The sequence below is a fragment of the Seriola lalandi genome, unplaced genomic scaffold (assembly GCF_002814215.2).
Source record: "Seriola lalandi dorsalis isolate HSWRI2012SDOR001 ecotype SW California unplaced genomic scaffold, Sedor1 jcf7180002054585, whole genome shotgun sequence".
Taxonomy (NCBI): Eukaryota; Metazoa; Chordata; class Actinopteri; order Carangiformes; family Carangidae; genus Seriola; species Seriola lalandi.
Genome location: NW_019525138.1, coordinates 2,545,638 through 2,559,535, shown reverse-complemented (window position 1 = coordinate 2,559,535; position 13,898 = coordinate 2,545,638). Strand labels below are relative to the sequence as shown.

General features: G+C 39.6%; 1 protein-coding gene across 1 annotated transcript; it reads right to left on the bottom strand.

Moving 5' to 3' along the window:
* Positions 1-7,984: 7,984 nt before the first annotated feature.
* LOC111664306 (uncharacterized) lies at positions 7,985-13,369 on the bottom strand. Its single transcript, XM_087177254.1, has 10 exons — positions 13,336-13,369; positions 12,076-12,217; positions 10,767-10,819; positions 10,381-10,498; positions 9,913-10,083; positions 9,507-9,594; positions 8,898-8,989; positions 8,632-8,796; positions 8,405-8,496; positions 7,985-8,061 (listed from the first exon to the last, which is right to left on the bottom strand). The coding sequence occupies exons 1-10, from the start codon at positions 13,367-13,369 to the stop codon at positions 7,985-7,987; spliced, it is 1,032 nt and encodes a 343-aa protein (XP_087033380.1).
* Between the last annotated feature and the right edge of the window lie 529 nt (positions 13,370-13,898).

Sequence of the window (13,898 nt, the reverse complement as noted above, 5' to 3'; positions counted from 1 at the left end):
CCCCCCCCCCCCCCCCTCCCATCCATACCACCTCCTACTGGACCAACAGGAAAAGTTTTAACTCCTTCCTCACTTCAGCTGGTACCCTGTCCGCCTGTCCTGCTCCGTCTCACCACCAGACATTCACATCTACATTGATTAATGACCAACTTCATTCAAACTAATTAATGGAGGAGGAAATAGATCAGTACTTTTCCAGAACACCTCAACCAACCCCTTGAATTTTGACAGGTACATTTATTTTTTTTCCCCGTCATTTATTTTGACATTAAACTTTTGTTGGACACAATCCCCCAGAGCTGTAATTCAGACATCTTTAAAAGAATGACACAGACAACTCCAGCATCCAGATGTCCTTTTATATTCTGTTAATGAATATCTCAACATTGTCTCTGACATGTTGCGTCCTGAATGTGAGGCAGAGAACTGTGTTCTGTGTTACCACTTTACAATAAGACTACCCTTATAAATGATTTATGAATGGCGTATAACTAGTTTATTAGATTAATAAAGCATTTGTAAGTTGTTATAACACATTAGATAAAAAGGGAACAGTGACCTGTTGCTTGCCAAATAGTGATCCCACACATCTGCAACAGATGATGCTTTATTTTAGGTTTAATCAGAGTAACGTCACATGTCGAGCCTCATTTACATCATGTGCATGAACTTAATCTCAAGGGGCTGCTTTGGGAAAGAAATGTGTGTAGAAATGTGTGTGTTTGTAGAAATGATCGTAGACAACACTCTCGACTACGACTGATTGTTGTCAGTTATGTAACATCAGTCTGTTCTTTTACTGCAGCCCAAACCCTGCAGAGGTTAATCCTCTAACACACGCATTCATCATTATTACATCACCACTCATTATTGCAACTCTAACAAATACAGTCTTAGGTTGAGCCCATTTTAGACAGTATGAGGGTGTAAAATAAATCTCTGTGTCTCTTGTGGTCCACATTCTCTGGTCTTCCTTAATCCCACTGTCAAGACCTCATATTTTAGTTTGTATATTTGAAATGTTTTTTGTAAGATACTGATGCAGAACGGATCATTTAAGATGCAGTTAAGTTTCTAAGAAAAATAAAAAAAATCTTGTTTATTTAGTCTTGTAATGGAGACGGCATGTTTACGCCACGTTATACAGAAATGTGCAGGTTGAAATATGAAACTTCATTGCCTCCACTCCAGTACTCCGGTATTACTGCCATAAAACTGAAACTTTACATCTGAAAACGGTTGTGATGGAGTCACATTTCCTCTGCCAGAATCCTCCTGCTGTTCCCTGGGAAGCCTCCACCCTGCAGCTTGAAAACCCAGTCCGCCCCAGACCTGCAAAACTTTTAACATCTGGGAGGAATCAGCTGGGAGACACTGTGGAGGCTTGTTTATTGTCCTGACCCTGATGCTGTCCTCTGAGGTTTCACGTCGACGGTGGTCCAAGAGCGAGAGTGTTTCTGGGGAGGGACTGATGACAAAGAAAAAAAAAAACAGCTGTGAGCATCATGTTGAGACGAAGTTCCTCCTTTAAAACACTAAAACTCATCACACAACACTCAGGTGACTCGATGTTGCAGTTGTATATATATATATATATATATATATATATATATACTGAAGTCTGGTTTGTGTTCAGGGTCTTTGTTCTCCAGCAGACCCAGCGTCAGTGTTTTTGCAGGATAAACTTATTGCTCATCACAACGTATTGGTGAAGCCATGAGCCAATCCCTAAAAATCCATATAATTTAGATAATAGATTTTTAGTTCAAATAAAAAATGTCATTAACAGTAGCTGGTAAGTTGGTAGTCAACAATCCAATATTAAGATGAAATTGGAAACGTAAATCAGTAACATAAACTTTAGCTGCTACATTTGACCTTCACAAATCTAATGTCAATGGAAAATGCCAGTGACAGTTACATTACCTGCCAAGTAGTAAGTTAAAATGAAAGAAGTATGAGAGTATGATGATTCTAAAATGAATGAATGTGACAAATTGTCAGCTGCTAACTTTGTCCATTAAACTTTTAACATCTAATTAAGATTAAATAATATCAGTAACATTAGCTAATGGCCATCACAAATAATAGAATTAGTTGCTGCCATTGATGACCACGTTACCCAGATATGGCCATCACAAATTTTATGAAATGAGAGGAAAATCAAAGTTAACTGTCCTGTTCGTCAACAAAGATATGATGTAATATATTCTAATGCACATTTCTATTAAGAAAACTGGAATGGAAAAAGTGTTGGAGCTGAGAACTGTATCTTTAGCCGTCAGTCGTTATTCACAGACATAAACGACGGGACCTGGTGATCAGCTGATTGATGAGCGTCCTCTCTCAGAGGCAAAGCAGGATGGAGAGTCATGTTGTCGTAGCTTTCGTTCGTAAAAGGAGCTTTATTGTAAAGTGTAAAACACCTCATCATTTATTAATTAGTTACTATAAGGCTCCTTTTACCAGTTATAAATGGTAGTTCGTCATTAGTCAGATTAATAAGTAGTAAGCATTAACTTAATCTTGCCAAATAGTGAGCCTGCATTAATGTGTTAAAACTGTGTTATAACTTGTTTATAATTGTTTATTTATGAGTTATAAAGTGTTAATAATCGAATTAATAACCTCATTATAAACCATTTATAAATCCTTTATAAGGGTCGTCTTATGTAATTAACATTAATGGAAATTTTGTACAGATTAAACCAACCAGATATGATGTGATGTAATGTTTTATGAACTAATGAGCTTTAGAGGAGCTGGTAAGTGAAGACAGATGCAGGCTAGCTGTTTCCCCCTGCTTCCAGTCTTTATGCTAAGCTAAGCTAACCAGCTGCTGGCATGGGTTAACATGGAGAGATAAAGATGAGTTTTCAGATTAATGAGCTTTAATGTGAATTAAATCTCCACCCTGTCGCTCCCGCAGAGTTCAGCTGGACACGTCTGGCCTTATTTTAAAAACCCTGAGCAGACTTTGCTTTTGCAGATGATCCTCTGAGGGGTCGATGCGGGCCAACAGGGCCCGCGGTGAGTCCTTTCATCTGGAGTGAGGGGTCACCGCAGCGGGGCCTGAGAGAGAGGATGGGGCCTCAAAACACCGTGACCTGGAGAGGACTGGAGAAACTCAGGAGCAGCTAGTCAGTGCAGACACAAACGTTTCCCTTGTGAAGATGACTGTAAATATCTGCACCAGGAGTTTGTTTTATCTAATTTACATTCATGGTTTCAACAGCCACTGGAGTGAAATTGGTTTAATTTCCCAGCGGCTCTATGTGCTCACTTCACATTATTTCCCCAAAGGAGGATCTGCAGCGGTTCTCTCTAAACTAATCAGGCGAAAATGAGATGTTTAATGAATGCATGGAGAATCATCTTCCTTCCTGGCCCATTACTCGGCTGTCCAGGGACGGAGGACGAGTGCTAAATCACTTCCTTCCCGGATCCATTTCTGGGTTAGGGATGATGTGAGTCATTTGCTTTGGATCCTTCTCTCTGGAGACGTCCTCCCTGCTTCCTCTGGACGGCAGATGGTTACAGACTGTGAGGTTAGCAGCTATTAGAAGCTCATGACTGTTTGTTCTGCTTCCTGTGAAATACAGGTGTGTTCAAACGAGCCACAGTCCGGCTCCAGCTCAGTCGTCTCACACGCTGCTCATTTGCTTTGGCAGCGGAAAAGTTGACTTTGCATCTTTGTAGCTTCACACAGCCCTGTTACTAAAAAAAAAATAAAAGTGTGTGGTCATAGCAGCAGCCCCACGAGGCTTCTACAGAGCTGATGAAAAAAGAAGAAAATAACTTTTGTTTCCACTGATGGGGTAAAAAATGTAAAAGCTTTTCCTGAGGGTGGAGCCGCAGAAACGTTTATGTTGTTACTAAAATTAAATCGGTAAAGAATAACCATGTTTTTATGCTTGTGTGCTGGAAACAGTTAGAGTCCGTCCATCTCAGCAACGCCTCGACAGAGCTTCTTCAAATTTGGCAAAAACATTCACTTGGACTCAAGGATGAACTGATTAGATTTTGGCGACTAAAGGTCAAAGGTCAAGGTCATGGTGACCTCACAAAACACTTTTTAGCCATTACTCAAGACTTCACACCAATTATCACAAGATTTCACACAAATGGTTCATATTTTCTCTGACTTTGGATAAACTGGGACGTAATGAAACCAGTCTGAGTGGAGGAGGCAGACAACCACGAGGAGGTGAAACATAAAGAGATGGTTTCTAAACTCGCTCTGGGAAATTAAAAACACCAAAGTCAAAAAGCACAAGTGAACAAACAGTGTGCAGCCAGAAAGAGAGAGGAGGGGACGTGACAGAGGGATCCAGGATGTGTGACTGTCAGCGTGATCATCATTTGGTATTATTGGGATCAGAGGAAACTGAGGATGTTATTAAAGAGAGAAAGAGTGACAGGATGGCAGATCAAATAAAGAGGGGGCAGGTCACAGGTGCTCGATGAAAGGTCCTGATGATGTGACAAATTCAGAGACACGTGACTGAAATAAAATCTTAGAAATCTGAGAATTAAACCAAAAGTATTTAAACTACTAAAACATGTTTGTCTCAACAGACTAAATCTGGTGAAAATCTTTGTTTTTTATCAACTTATAAATTGAAAATAGATAATTTAGTAGGGCTGCAAATGGAGAGAAATGTCAGGGAAACTTCAGAGTAAAAGAAAGAGGACAGGATGAAAGAGGAGAGACAAACAGGTGACGAGAGGAAGGAAGAGAAAGTCTCAGAGAGGAGGATGAGGATAAAGAGGGAGTGAGTGTGAAGAGAAAAAGAGGGAGCTCCAGGTTTGGACAGGGGGAGGAAGCGTTCCCATAATTCACTGTTTCATGTGGGATTACCTCACGTCCTGCCGCTCAGCCTCAACACGCCGGCCGCGGCCCTGGAGAGCCGACAGGAAGGGCTTCCAGTTCAGAGGTCAGCAGGTCACAGAAAACACATCTTCTATCTGTGTGGACAGGTCACTCTGAATACTACAGTTCCCATGAGCCTCAGCGGCAACCGGAGCAGAGAATCCAGCCAGAGAATGGGACAAAACTGCTGCTTTTCTGCAGAGCTGACAGTTGTACTCTGACCTGTTGATGCAGGTTTACATATACATGTAAAGATCTCTTTCATTCTCATTTATCTGTCAAATATTTTTTTCAGTAAATAAATTAATTGATGAAATCACTCATTACAAGTTCTCCGTGTGACGTCTCCAGGTTCTGTTTCCTGTCTGATCAAGAGTCCAGAACCCAAAGATTTTCGGTTCACTGTGATATAAACACCAACGAGAATCGCCTCCTCCTCCACTCAGACTGGTTTCAGGTTACCTCCCTGTTTATCCAGAGTCATAGAAAATATCAACCATTTGTGTGAAATTTTCTAATCATTGCTGTGTGAAGTCTTGAGTTATGGCTAAAAACTGTTTTGTAAAGTCAAGCTGACCTTGACCTTTGACCTTTGACCACCAAAATCTAGTCCCTCTGTCCTTAAATCCAAGTGGGGGAACAAAATTACAGAAAATCCTCACTTTTTAGCAAATAACTGTTATTAGTGATTGATATTTCCTCTAGATCTACTAAGTGACTGATTGTTTTGGCTTCTGATTGGATGTTTCTTGCAGCAATGCTCTCTGGGACTTCTATTTTTAAGGTTTATACATCATATCACGCAATCATGACTTGATTCCAGCAGTGTTTATTCTGATTTTTTTTTAAAACTAATACATTTAGTAAGAGCAAAATAACAGACCACACCAACAGATCACATGAACACAGTGTTCGACTGAATGATGAAATCCAGTCTGATCAGGCTGGTCCAGGTTTAGTCCATGAATGTGAGGACAGTCACTCTGATGATGAGAAGGAAGCTGCAGAAGACAGACCTGGTTTAATGAAGACCACAGCTCCTCACTTCATCATCACCATCATCACCTGTCTCTTCACTGAATTATGTGGCACAAACTGACCTGCTTCAAAAGTGGAGCGTCAGCCAGATGTTTCCTGCTGTATGTGCAGCAGCTGGCCGGCAGACTGACTAAAAGCTGCTGTTTGTGTATCACATGGGGATTTGAGGTATTAGACTAAAGTCAACAGGGGAGGAAAGAGACTGAGTTCACTTCAGCGCTTCTGCTGCTTCACTCAGTGTCACCTCTGTCCAACAGCTGGAGTTTTTATATTCAGCATGAGAAACACAAAGACTTCTGTCAGGCCAGGCTGGATTACCAAGACCCCTCCGCCCTCAGAGGCCCCAAGAGCCCCAGGTTCATTTGAGGAATCGTTCATTTGTTGGGAAACATGCAGCTACATACAATATCGACTGAAGCTGAGATACAGGATCTTTAACCAGTCGCTAGATCCTGTCGTGAAGAATCAGCCTGTGTCAAAAATCAGTTTTACACACAGAGATGAACATGGCTGTGATCTTATATAGATCTGACATATATTATTTTTTTATGTGAAAACATGCATTCACAGATCTTATTAAAAGAAAAACAGCCTGTAGTCATCATTTCATCATGCAGAATATAAATCAGTTTTTCACCTAGTCAGTTTGGTGCTAAATAAATGATCAATCATTATATATGTGTATTTCTTCAATGTAACCCTCAAACAGTTTCAGCTAAAAGTGCTGTTAATATGTTTGAACTTTGGCTGCACTCTGTTCTTACAACACAAATCACATTAAGTGTTAATACAGCACTGACAGAGAAAATGAAAACAAATCAAAACCAGCCACAGCAACAGATAAGACAACAGATTAACTGACGGGAAAAAGGTGGAGTCCAAACACTGAAGTTTATCTCCACTAAAATTTATTTGACCGACCAGGAAAATGTTTTTTTCTCTCTCAGAAATGAGTTTGACCTCAATAACTAAAGTTTATATAATTTATAGTCGGTTTAATTAGTTTCCTTGAAGTGGACATGATACATAGACATGGCTCAGAGGGATGATGGTGGTGTCACTGTCTTTTAAAAACAAACCTCCAGTTTACATGATGCTAAATCAACAACTGTTTTTTTTTTTTTTTTTAAATGACATCAAATAAGTCACAAATATCACATGGCTATTACAGTAACGAGTCTTTATTACAGCCTCATAAAATATAGTTGGATGTCACGAAAACTTCTACGCTCACAGCTGCAGCCATACTGACATCTAGTGGTGCTGACAGGAACTACAGCTGCTTAAAACTGTATTGAGCCTGTGTTCATGTGCTGCTTGTAGCCTGGTTTACAGAGGTGACTCATGTAACTGTACAGGTAGAAAGTTGTTCTGAAAGCTTACAGACACCTGGAAACACCTGGACCACCTCTGGGCTGAGATCAGCTCACTGAGGTGTCGAACGTCCCAAAGAGCGAGAGTTTCAATATTATTCAAGAGGTTTACAGAAGAGTTTCATTTAATCAAATGTCTTTTAAGTCACTATCCATCACCAATAGGTCACATAATGGTGGTTGAGCCTATGACCCACTGATGGAGTTCCATAGAAGTCTTGCAATCTACAGTCTTATAAACGTGTTGTCTGGTAAGAGTCAGCTGCAAATGTACAAGGAACACAAGTCAGTGTTGTGTGTTCCAAGTGTGGTTAAAAAACAAACCTGTAATTACAATGTATGGCCACAGGTGTCGCCAAAGATAACAAAACAGAGATGTTGGAGATTAACACTTTACTCAAATCTGACTAACTGAGATTCAGATGATTCCTGATTTCAGTAGTTTGACAAAAACAAAACATCAAATAACAAAAATCATAAACTCAAGCTCCACTTACTTGCTTTTTCTGGAGCTTTCAGCAGCCAGACATGAGCATCTGATATTCAGACTAATGTCAGTATTGTAAGTCTAGGTTATTGTGTCCACCAAAGGAGAGAAACCACCAAAGCAGAGTTTCCTGACATTGAAATTGTATTTATATATTATTTGTATTGATTTAAAGTGAACTGGGGCTCCTGTCAGAGTTCAGTGTGTCCATCCTCACGGCCTCCTGAAGCGACTCAGGACGGGATAGATGGTTTCAAACGCTCTGTAGATGTCAGCTACTGTTTTGGCTCCTGGAAAAAATAAAACACAAGATTTTAAGATGAGAACTTTATTTATATCAGCGATTTCAAAATGAAGTTACCGAATGTTCTACAGAAACAAGGGTTATCAAATCAAGAAAGGGCACAAGAGGGGATTATATTTTATTTCAGTGCAACCAGAATTCAAACACATCAATAATCTCTTAAAGGAAGACTAGAAGTACATAGAAGACTCCTTGAACCTCCTCAGGGACTACACAGACTACCTGAGGGACCACTAGATCTTCTAGAACCCTGGAATCTCTGTGATATATTTCTGCTGTTGTAATGATCAATAAAGAAGGATGTGTGGACACAAATGCAGCTTAGTCACCGGTAAATGCCATCTTCCCAGAGGCAAAGATGGTCACGGTGATACCAGGCATCACGTAGTAGAAGAGGCCAGGAAACAGTTCTGGTTCATAACTGTGGAGAAAGAAGAACACAAAACCTGACTCGGTATCTGTTCACATAGAGACGTCTAACAGAAGAACTTTCCCATGAATATCAAAGGGACCAGATACATTCAGCCGGAGGACTGAGGCTCATGCAGCCGCTGACCTGCAGTGTTGATGGTGCACCAGCATCAGTTGCTCCAAACTGACAGGGAAGATGCTGCAACTGGCCACCACGTTCTGGACCTTGAAGTCCAGGAAGGAGACGGGAAAGCCCAGCTTCTGCACTTTGCGAGCAAACCTCCTGGTTGCCACCTGGGACTGATCCTCACTGCTCAAACACACAGACGTGAAGGGGACTGAAAACTGTCCTGAAAACTGTCATGTAGCGTCAGCATCACTGGGGACGGTAACAGTAACAGACTAACAGACCTCTTCGCTCCTGTACAGACAATATTTCCAGATTTGTAGATCACCGCTGTCGTTCGCGGCTCACGGATCCTCATGACGAGCGCCTTGTAGTTCTGAAACACAGCAGGAAACTCAAAGGTCAATGAGTCAGGCTAAATAAATTGGAACTAGAATCACTCATGGTTGTCTGTCTCCTCCACTCAGAGTAGTATCAGGTTACATCCCTGTTTATCCAGAGTCGTAGAAAATATGAACAATTTGTGTGAAATTTTGCATAACGGCTAAAAAGTGTTTTGTGAGGTCACACTGACCTTGACCTTTGACCACCAAAGTCTAATCAGTTCATCTGTGAGTCCTAGTGAAAGTCTGTGCCAGAGCTCTCAAGATATTGCATCCACAAGTCCAAAATCATGTTTTGTGAGGTCACTGTGACCATGATCTTTGATCTTTGACCCCCAAAATCTAATCAGTTCATCCTTGAGTCCTAATATGCCAAATATGAAGAAGTTCCATCAGGGTGTTACTGAGGTATTGTGTCCACGAGAGTGAGGATGAGATGGATGGAGGATGGACAACCTGAAAACAATATGGCTGCCTCTCAGACTGTCGTGTGGTTCTGTGTTCTGGTACCTTTGGGTTGTACTCTACGTTCCAGGCATTTTGGGCGATGAAGTTCAGGTCCAGACGACAGCACAGTTTCACTGAAGAGACGACGTTCCTGCACACAGACACGCCGGACGTGGACTTTTACGATGACATGTGAATGCAGCATGACACTCAGGAGTACAGATTTACCAGTGTGACACGATCAAAAGCTCCAGAACTACTGTTTCCAATGTCAAGATGAATTTTAAATCAACTTCTACGTAAGCTAACGTGGATAAAAAGTCCCGAAAGTGATCGGACATTTGAACATAACTGATACTTAAAGGACTGGAAAAAAGTAATCTGATGAGGAAGACAGTGTGATAAGACTGAAAGTTCCAGAGCACCTACTACATAGACCTTGTGTTGAGTTTGTTCTGTTGTGACCTACTGTATCTGTGGAAGCTCCGTCACATGAATCACAGGCATCAGGGGGGTCACAGGACGAACACAGGAGCCACCCAGCTCCGGCAGGGATGACGCACCTGGGACTTTGGCCTCTCCTGTGGAATCCTGGGAGCTGTGGTCAACATCAGTTCTGTTGCAATTCTCTGATGAAACAAGCCAAAGACCATCAGAGGTGCAGAACCTTCTGAGTCAGGCTGTTAGCAATATTTTGTCAATTTAACAAAGAATAAAGCTGCCAAGAACCAAAAGTGCAAGAAAAATTACCACAAAATGTACAAATCTTTAGTGATAATCACTCAATAAATTAATATTATGGTTCATGATTGTAAAAAATATTGTTTCGCTGTTTATATATAAAGAAATACAGCAGGAAATAAGTAAGAAATAAAAGCATAAAACAGTCATTTTACACACAAAGTGAGTTGTTGTTGTTGTTGTTGTTGATGTACCTGTGTCACCTTGACTGGACTCGTACAGTGTTAGCAGCTCATCAGGCAGTAACCTGAGGAACAGCTGCTCTTCATTCAGCTCCTCCTCCTCCACCTCCACCTCCACCTGCGAGGAGTCCTGCTGTGAGAGACTGAACCAGTGACACCATCTACAGACCAGAACCAGACCAGAACCATGGAGGAGACATCTGCTGATATTCTGGGTTTTTATTATTGTCAACAAATCCCAACAAACGTGCAAGAGTCAAACCAACACTGAATGTCTCCTAGTAACAAGTATGAGGTGTGTTTGTGAGGCGTCCTCCTGTTTTTCATCAGTAATTAGAAATTCAAATGTGCTTTTTTTGCAGCTTTTACTCACATTCACAATGAGGTTATCAAAGTATCTTTCCAGTGCTGACTTGTCCATGACTCAGGAACCTTCCAGGACTTTTCAAGGACCTAAAATTACTAAATAAACTTCTGTTAAAGTATTTATGTATGATCAGCTGACTGTGAGAAGTCAAGTAAATATGTTTACATTCAAGTGGGTTCACTCATGAATGAGAACTCTGTTGCTAGGCGACAGGTGAGAAAAGATGACATAGCGCTGTTTCTTTTCAAACAAAGATTTCGTCTCGACAACAAAATTAATTCTCTGAAGATTTCCACTCATGATGTTGTGGATATTGTTAAACAGTCAACATGGCATCACTTGAACACACCACAAGCATTAATAATCAGAACATCATGTAACATGCATAATGTCAGAAAACAGGACTTTGGCTTCTTTTAATAAATGATATGCAGGAATCTTCATTTTTTTTCCTGTCTTCTTCTCTGCCCTTTTCTTTCTTTTCCTTCTTTCACCAACTTTCCATTTTCTTTCCTTCCTTCCTTTCTCTTTTTCCCTATACCTCCTTTCCTACTTTCATTCATTTTCCATTTTCCGTCCTCTCCTTCCCTTTTCTCCTTTGCCCTTCATCTTTCCCTAATGTATTCACATATCTTCTTTCCTTTTTCCTTTCTTTTTATGATTTTTTCCTCTTACTTCTATCTTCCTTCCTTATAACTTCTTTCTCTGTGTTTTTTCTTTTCCCTTTCTTCTCCCCTTCCTAATTTGTATTTTACATTTGCTCCTCCATTTTCTATTCTCCTTTCCTGTCCTTCTTCCTTTCCGTTTTTTTCTTTCCTTAAGTCTTCTCTCTTTTCCCCTACCGCCATTCTACCTCACCTTCCTACTTTCTGTTTTCATTTTTCCTCTTACTTCTGTCATGCTTCCTTATAACTTCCTTTCCTTTCTTTTTTCTTTCCCCTTTCTTCTGTGCCACTCATTTTTTTTACCTCTTATTTCTTTTCTTCCATTTGTCTTCTCCTTTCTTGTGTCCTCTTTCCTTTCCTTCCTTCATTCACTTTCCATTTTTTCTATCCCTCTTTTCCTTCCTTTTTTCTATTTCCTTTTTATTTTTCATTCCTTGCCTTTTTTCTTCCTTCTGTTCATTCTGCTTCTTTTGTTTATTTTCCATTTTACAGACAGATAGATAGATAGATAGATAGATAGATAGATAGATAGATAGATAGATAGATAGATAGATAGATAGATAGATAGATAGATAGATAGATAGATAGATAGATTCATTGAGCCTTAGATGTTTTTAGTTGTCATTTTTGAATGAACTTTGAACAGAGCAGGATAAATCAGACTGATCATTTCTGACCAAGGCTCCAGGACAGGACGGAAGGTGCTGAAGATGAGTTGCTGAAGGCCTCCGCTGGGACACTGAGGATGTAGACCACATGTGGCGTTGCTCCGCAGCTGTTTACCTGGTTGATATTTGAACACTGAGACCACACTGACACCTAGAGACGTAGAAAGGAACAGCAGCAGAAGTCTCAGGCTGCACAGTAATCTGATCTTAATAAATTGACTAACAATAACCAATGAAAATACAGAAACTGTATCATTGAGGTGAAAAAGTACCACATGGTCTTTATTGAGTCAGCTTCTTACAGAATCCTCACTGTTGGAAACTATTAGATCATGATTAATATAATAAGACTTAATACACATCCTTTACATGTTTGATTTCTCTATTAAATGAAGTTTAGTTCTTTATTAAAATTTTGTATCAAAGGGTTTTATGATTTTTATGCCTGTAGACCTGCAGTGTTACTGGTGGGTTACAAATGTCAACAGATCAGTTAAAGGGAGGAAAACTCCATTAAATGATGAGTTAATGATTATCTTATTATGTGATTATTAGTTGAATGTAATTTGACATTTGTTAGAGATTCTCAGTTTTGTTAGTTTTTATTGATGGAAAAGACAAAAAAATATCTTTATAAACTCTAACTATAACAGTTTGAAATAAAGTAGTTCTAATGATTTTGTTCTGAGCATTTATTTTAATCACTTATTTTATTGTATATATATTTTCTTATTGTATTTCTATTTCGTTTATTGTTGTAAATTGTATTTTATTTTATTCTATCTTATTTTATTATCATTATTATTATTATTGTGGGTTTCATCCCTTTTATTGATTTTTCAAATAATTCTTAACTAATTCTTAGTCCAGTTCTATCTTATTATTATTGTTATTATCTCTTCAATTATCAAATCTACTTTATTTCATTGTCAGATTTTTTTTTGTCTTATCAGTCATTTGTGAAGTGAAATTAATGCACTGACCAGTATGAGAAGTGTCATTAAAATAAAGTTTGATTGATTACTCAGCTTCTTTTGAATATTTTCTGAACGCTAAAAAAGTGATATTTAGTGTTAAAATGCAGATTTTTTATTTTTATTTTATTTTTAAGAAAACGTAATTTACAGGTCACAGCTCCTTCAGTTATATATGAATCTGCTACATTTAAGCAGAAAAAATAAAGAGCAACAGTGTTTGAGTCGGGCAGAGCTCCTAGAGTTGATATAAGCTTAGTGTGGTTGCTCTGTTTTCTGCAGGTTTGATTCATACCACAGGTGCTTCCAGGCAGTTGGAGGTAAACCATGTCAGAAGTGTTGGGAACCATCAGCTGAGATCTGCAGTGCCGCTGTTTGCTCAGAGCTCCGAGTTATTATTTGTGCTGAGGCCTGGCTGTTTATCCAAACTGCAGATAATTACACCATGGGCTTCTCCACAACATAAACAGCCTCCTTCCTGTCTGCAGTTATCTCTCTGCTTCCAACACACTGCTTTCAACACCAACATCAAGGACTTCATCATCCGGTCCAGAAGAAACAAAAACCTCAAACCTCCACGAGGTTTCTGGAGACAGAGGACACTGGTTTTAAAGGTTGGGGTTTGTCTCCTTCAGTTCAGAGGCTCTGATACTTTACATCATTATATTTTTATTTTTCCTCCTCTACACTTCAGAGGGTTCAGTCTTGTTTTTCTTCCATCCCTCCTTCTGTTCTTCCTCCTTTCCTTTTTTCGTTCCTTTCCATTTTCCCTTCTGTTCTACCACCTTTCCTTTTTCTTAGTCCTCCTTCCTTCCCTCAGGCTTTTCTTTTTTCTCCTCATTTATTCATTACTAATAC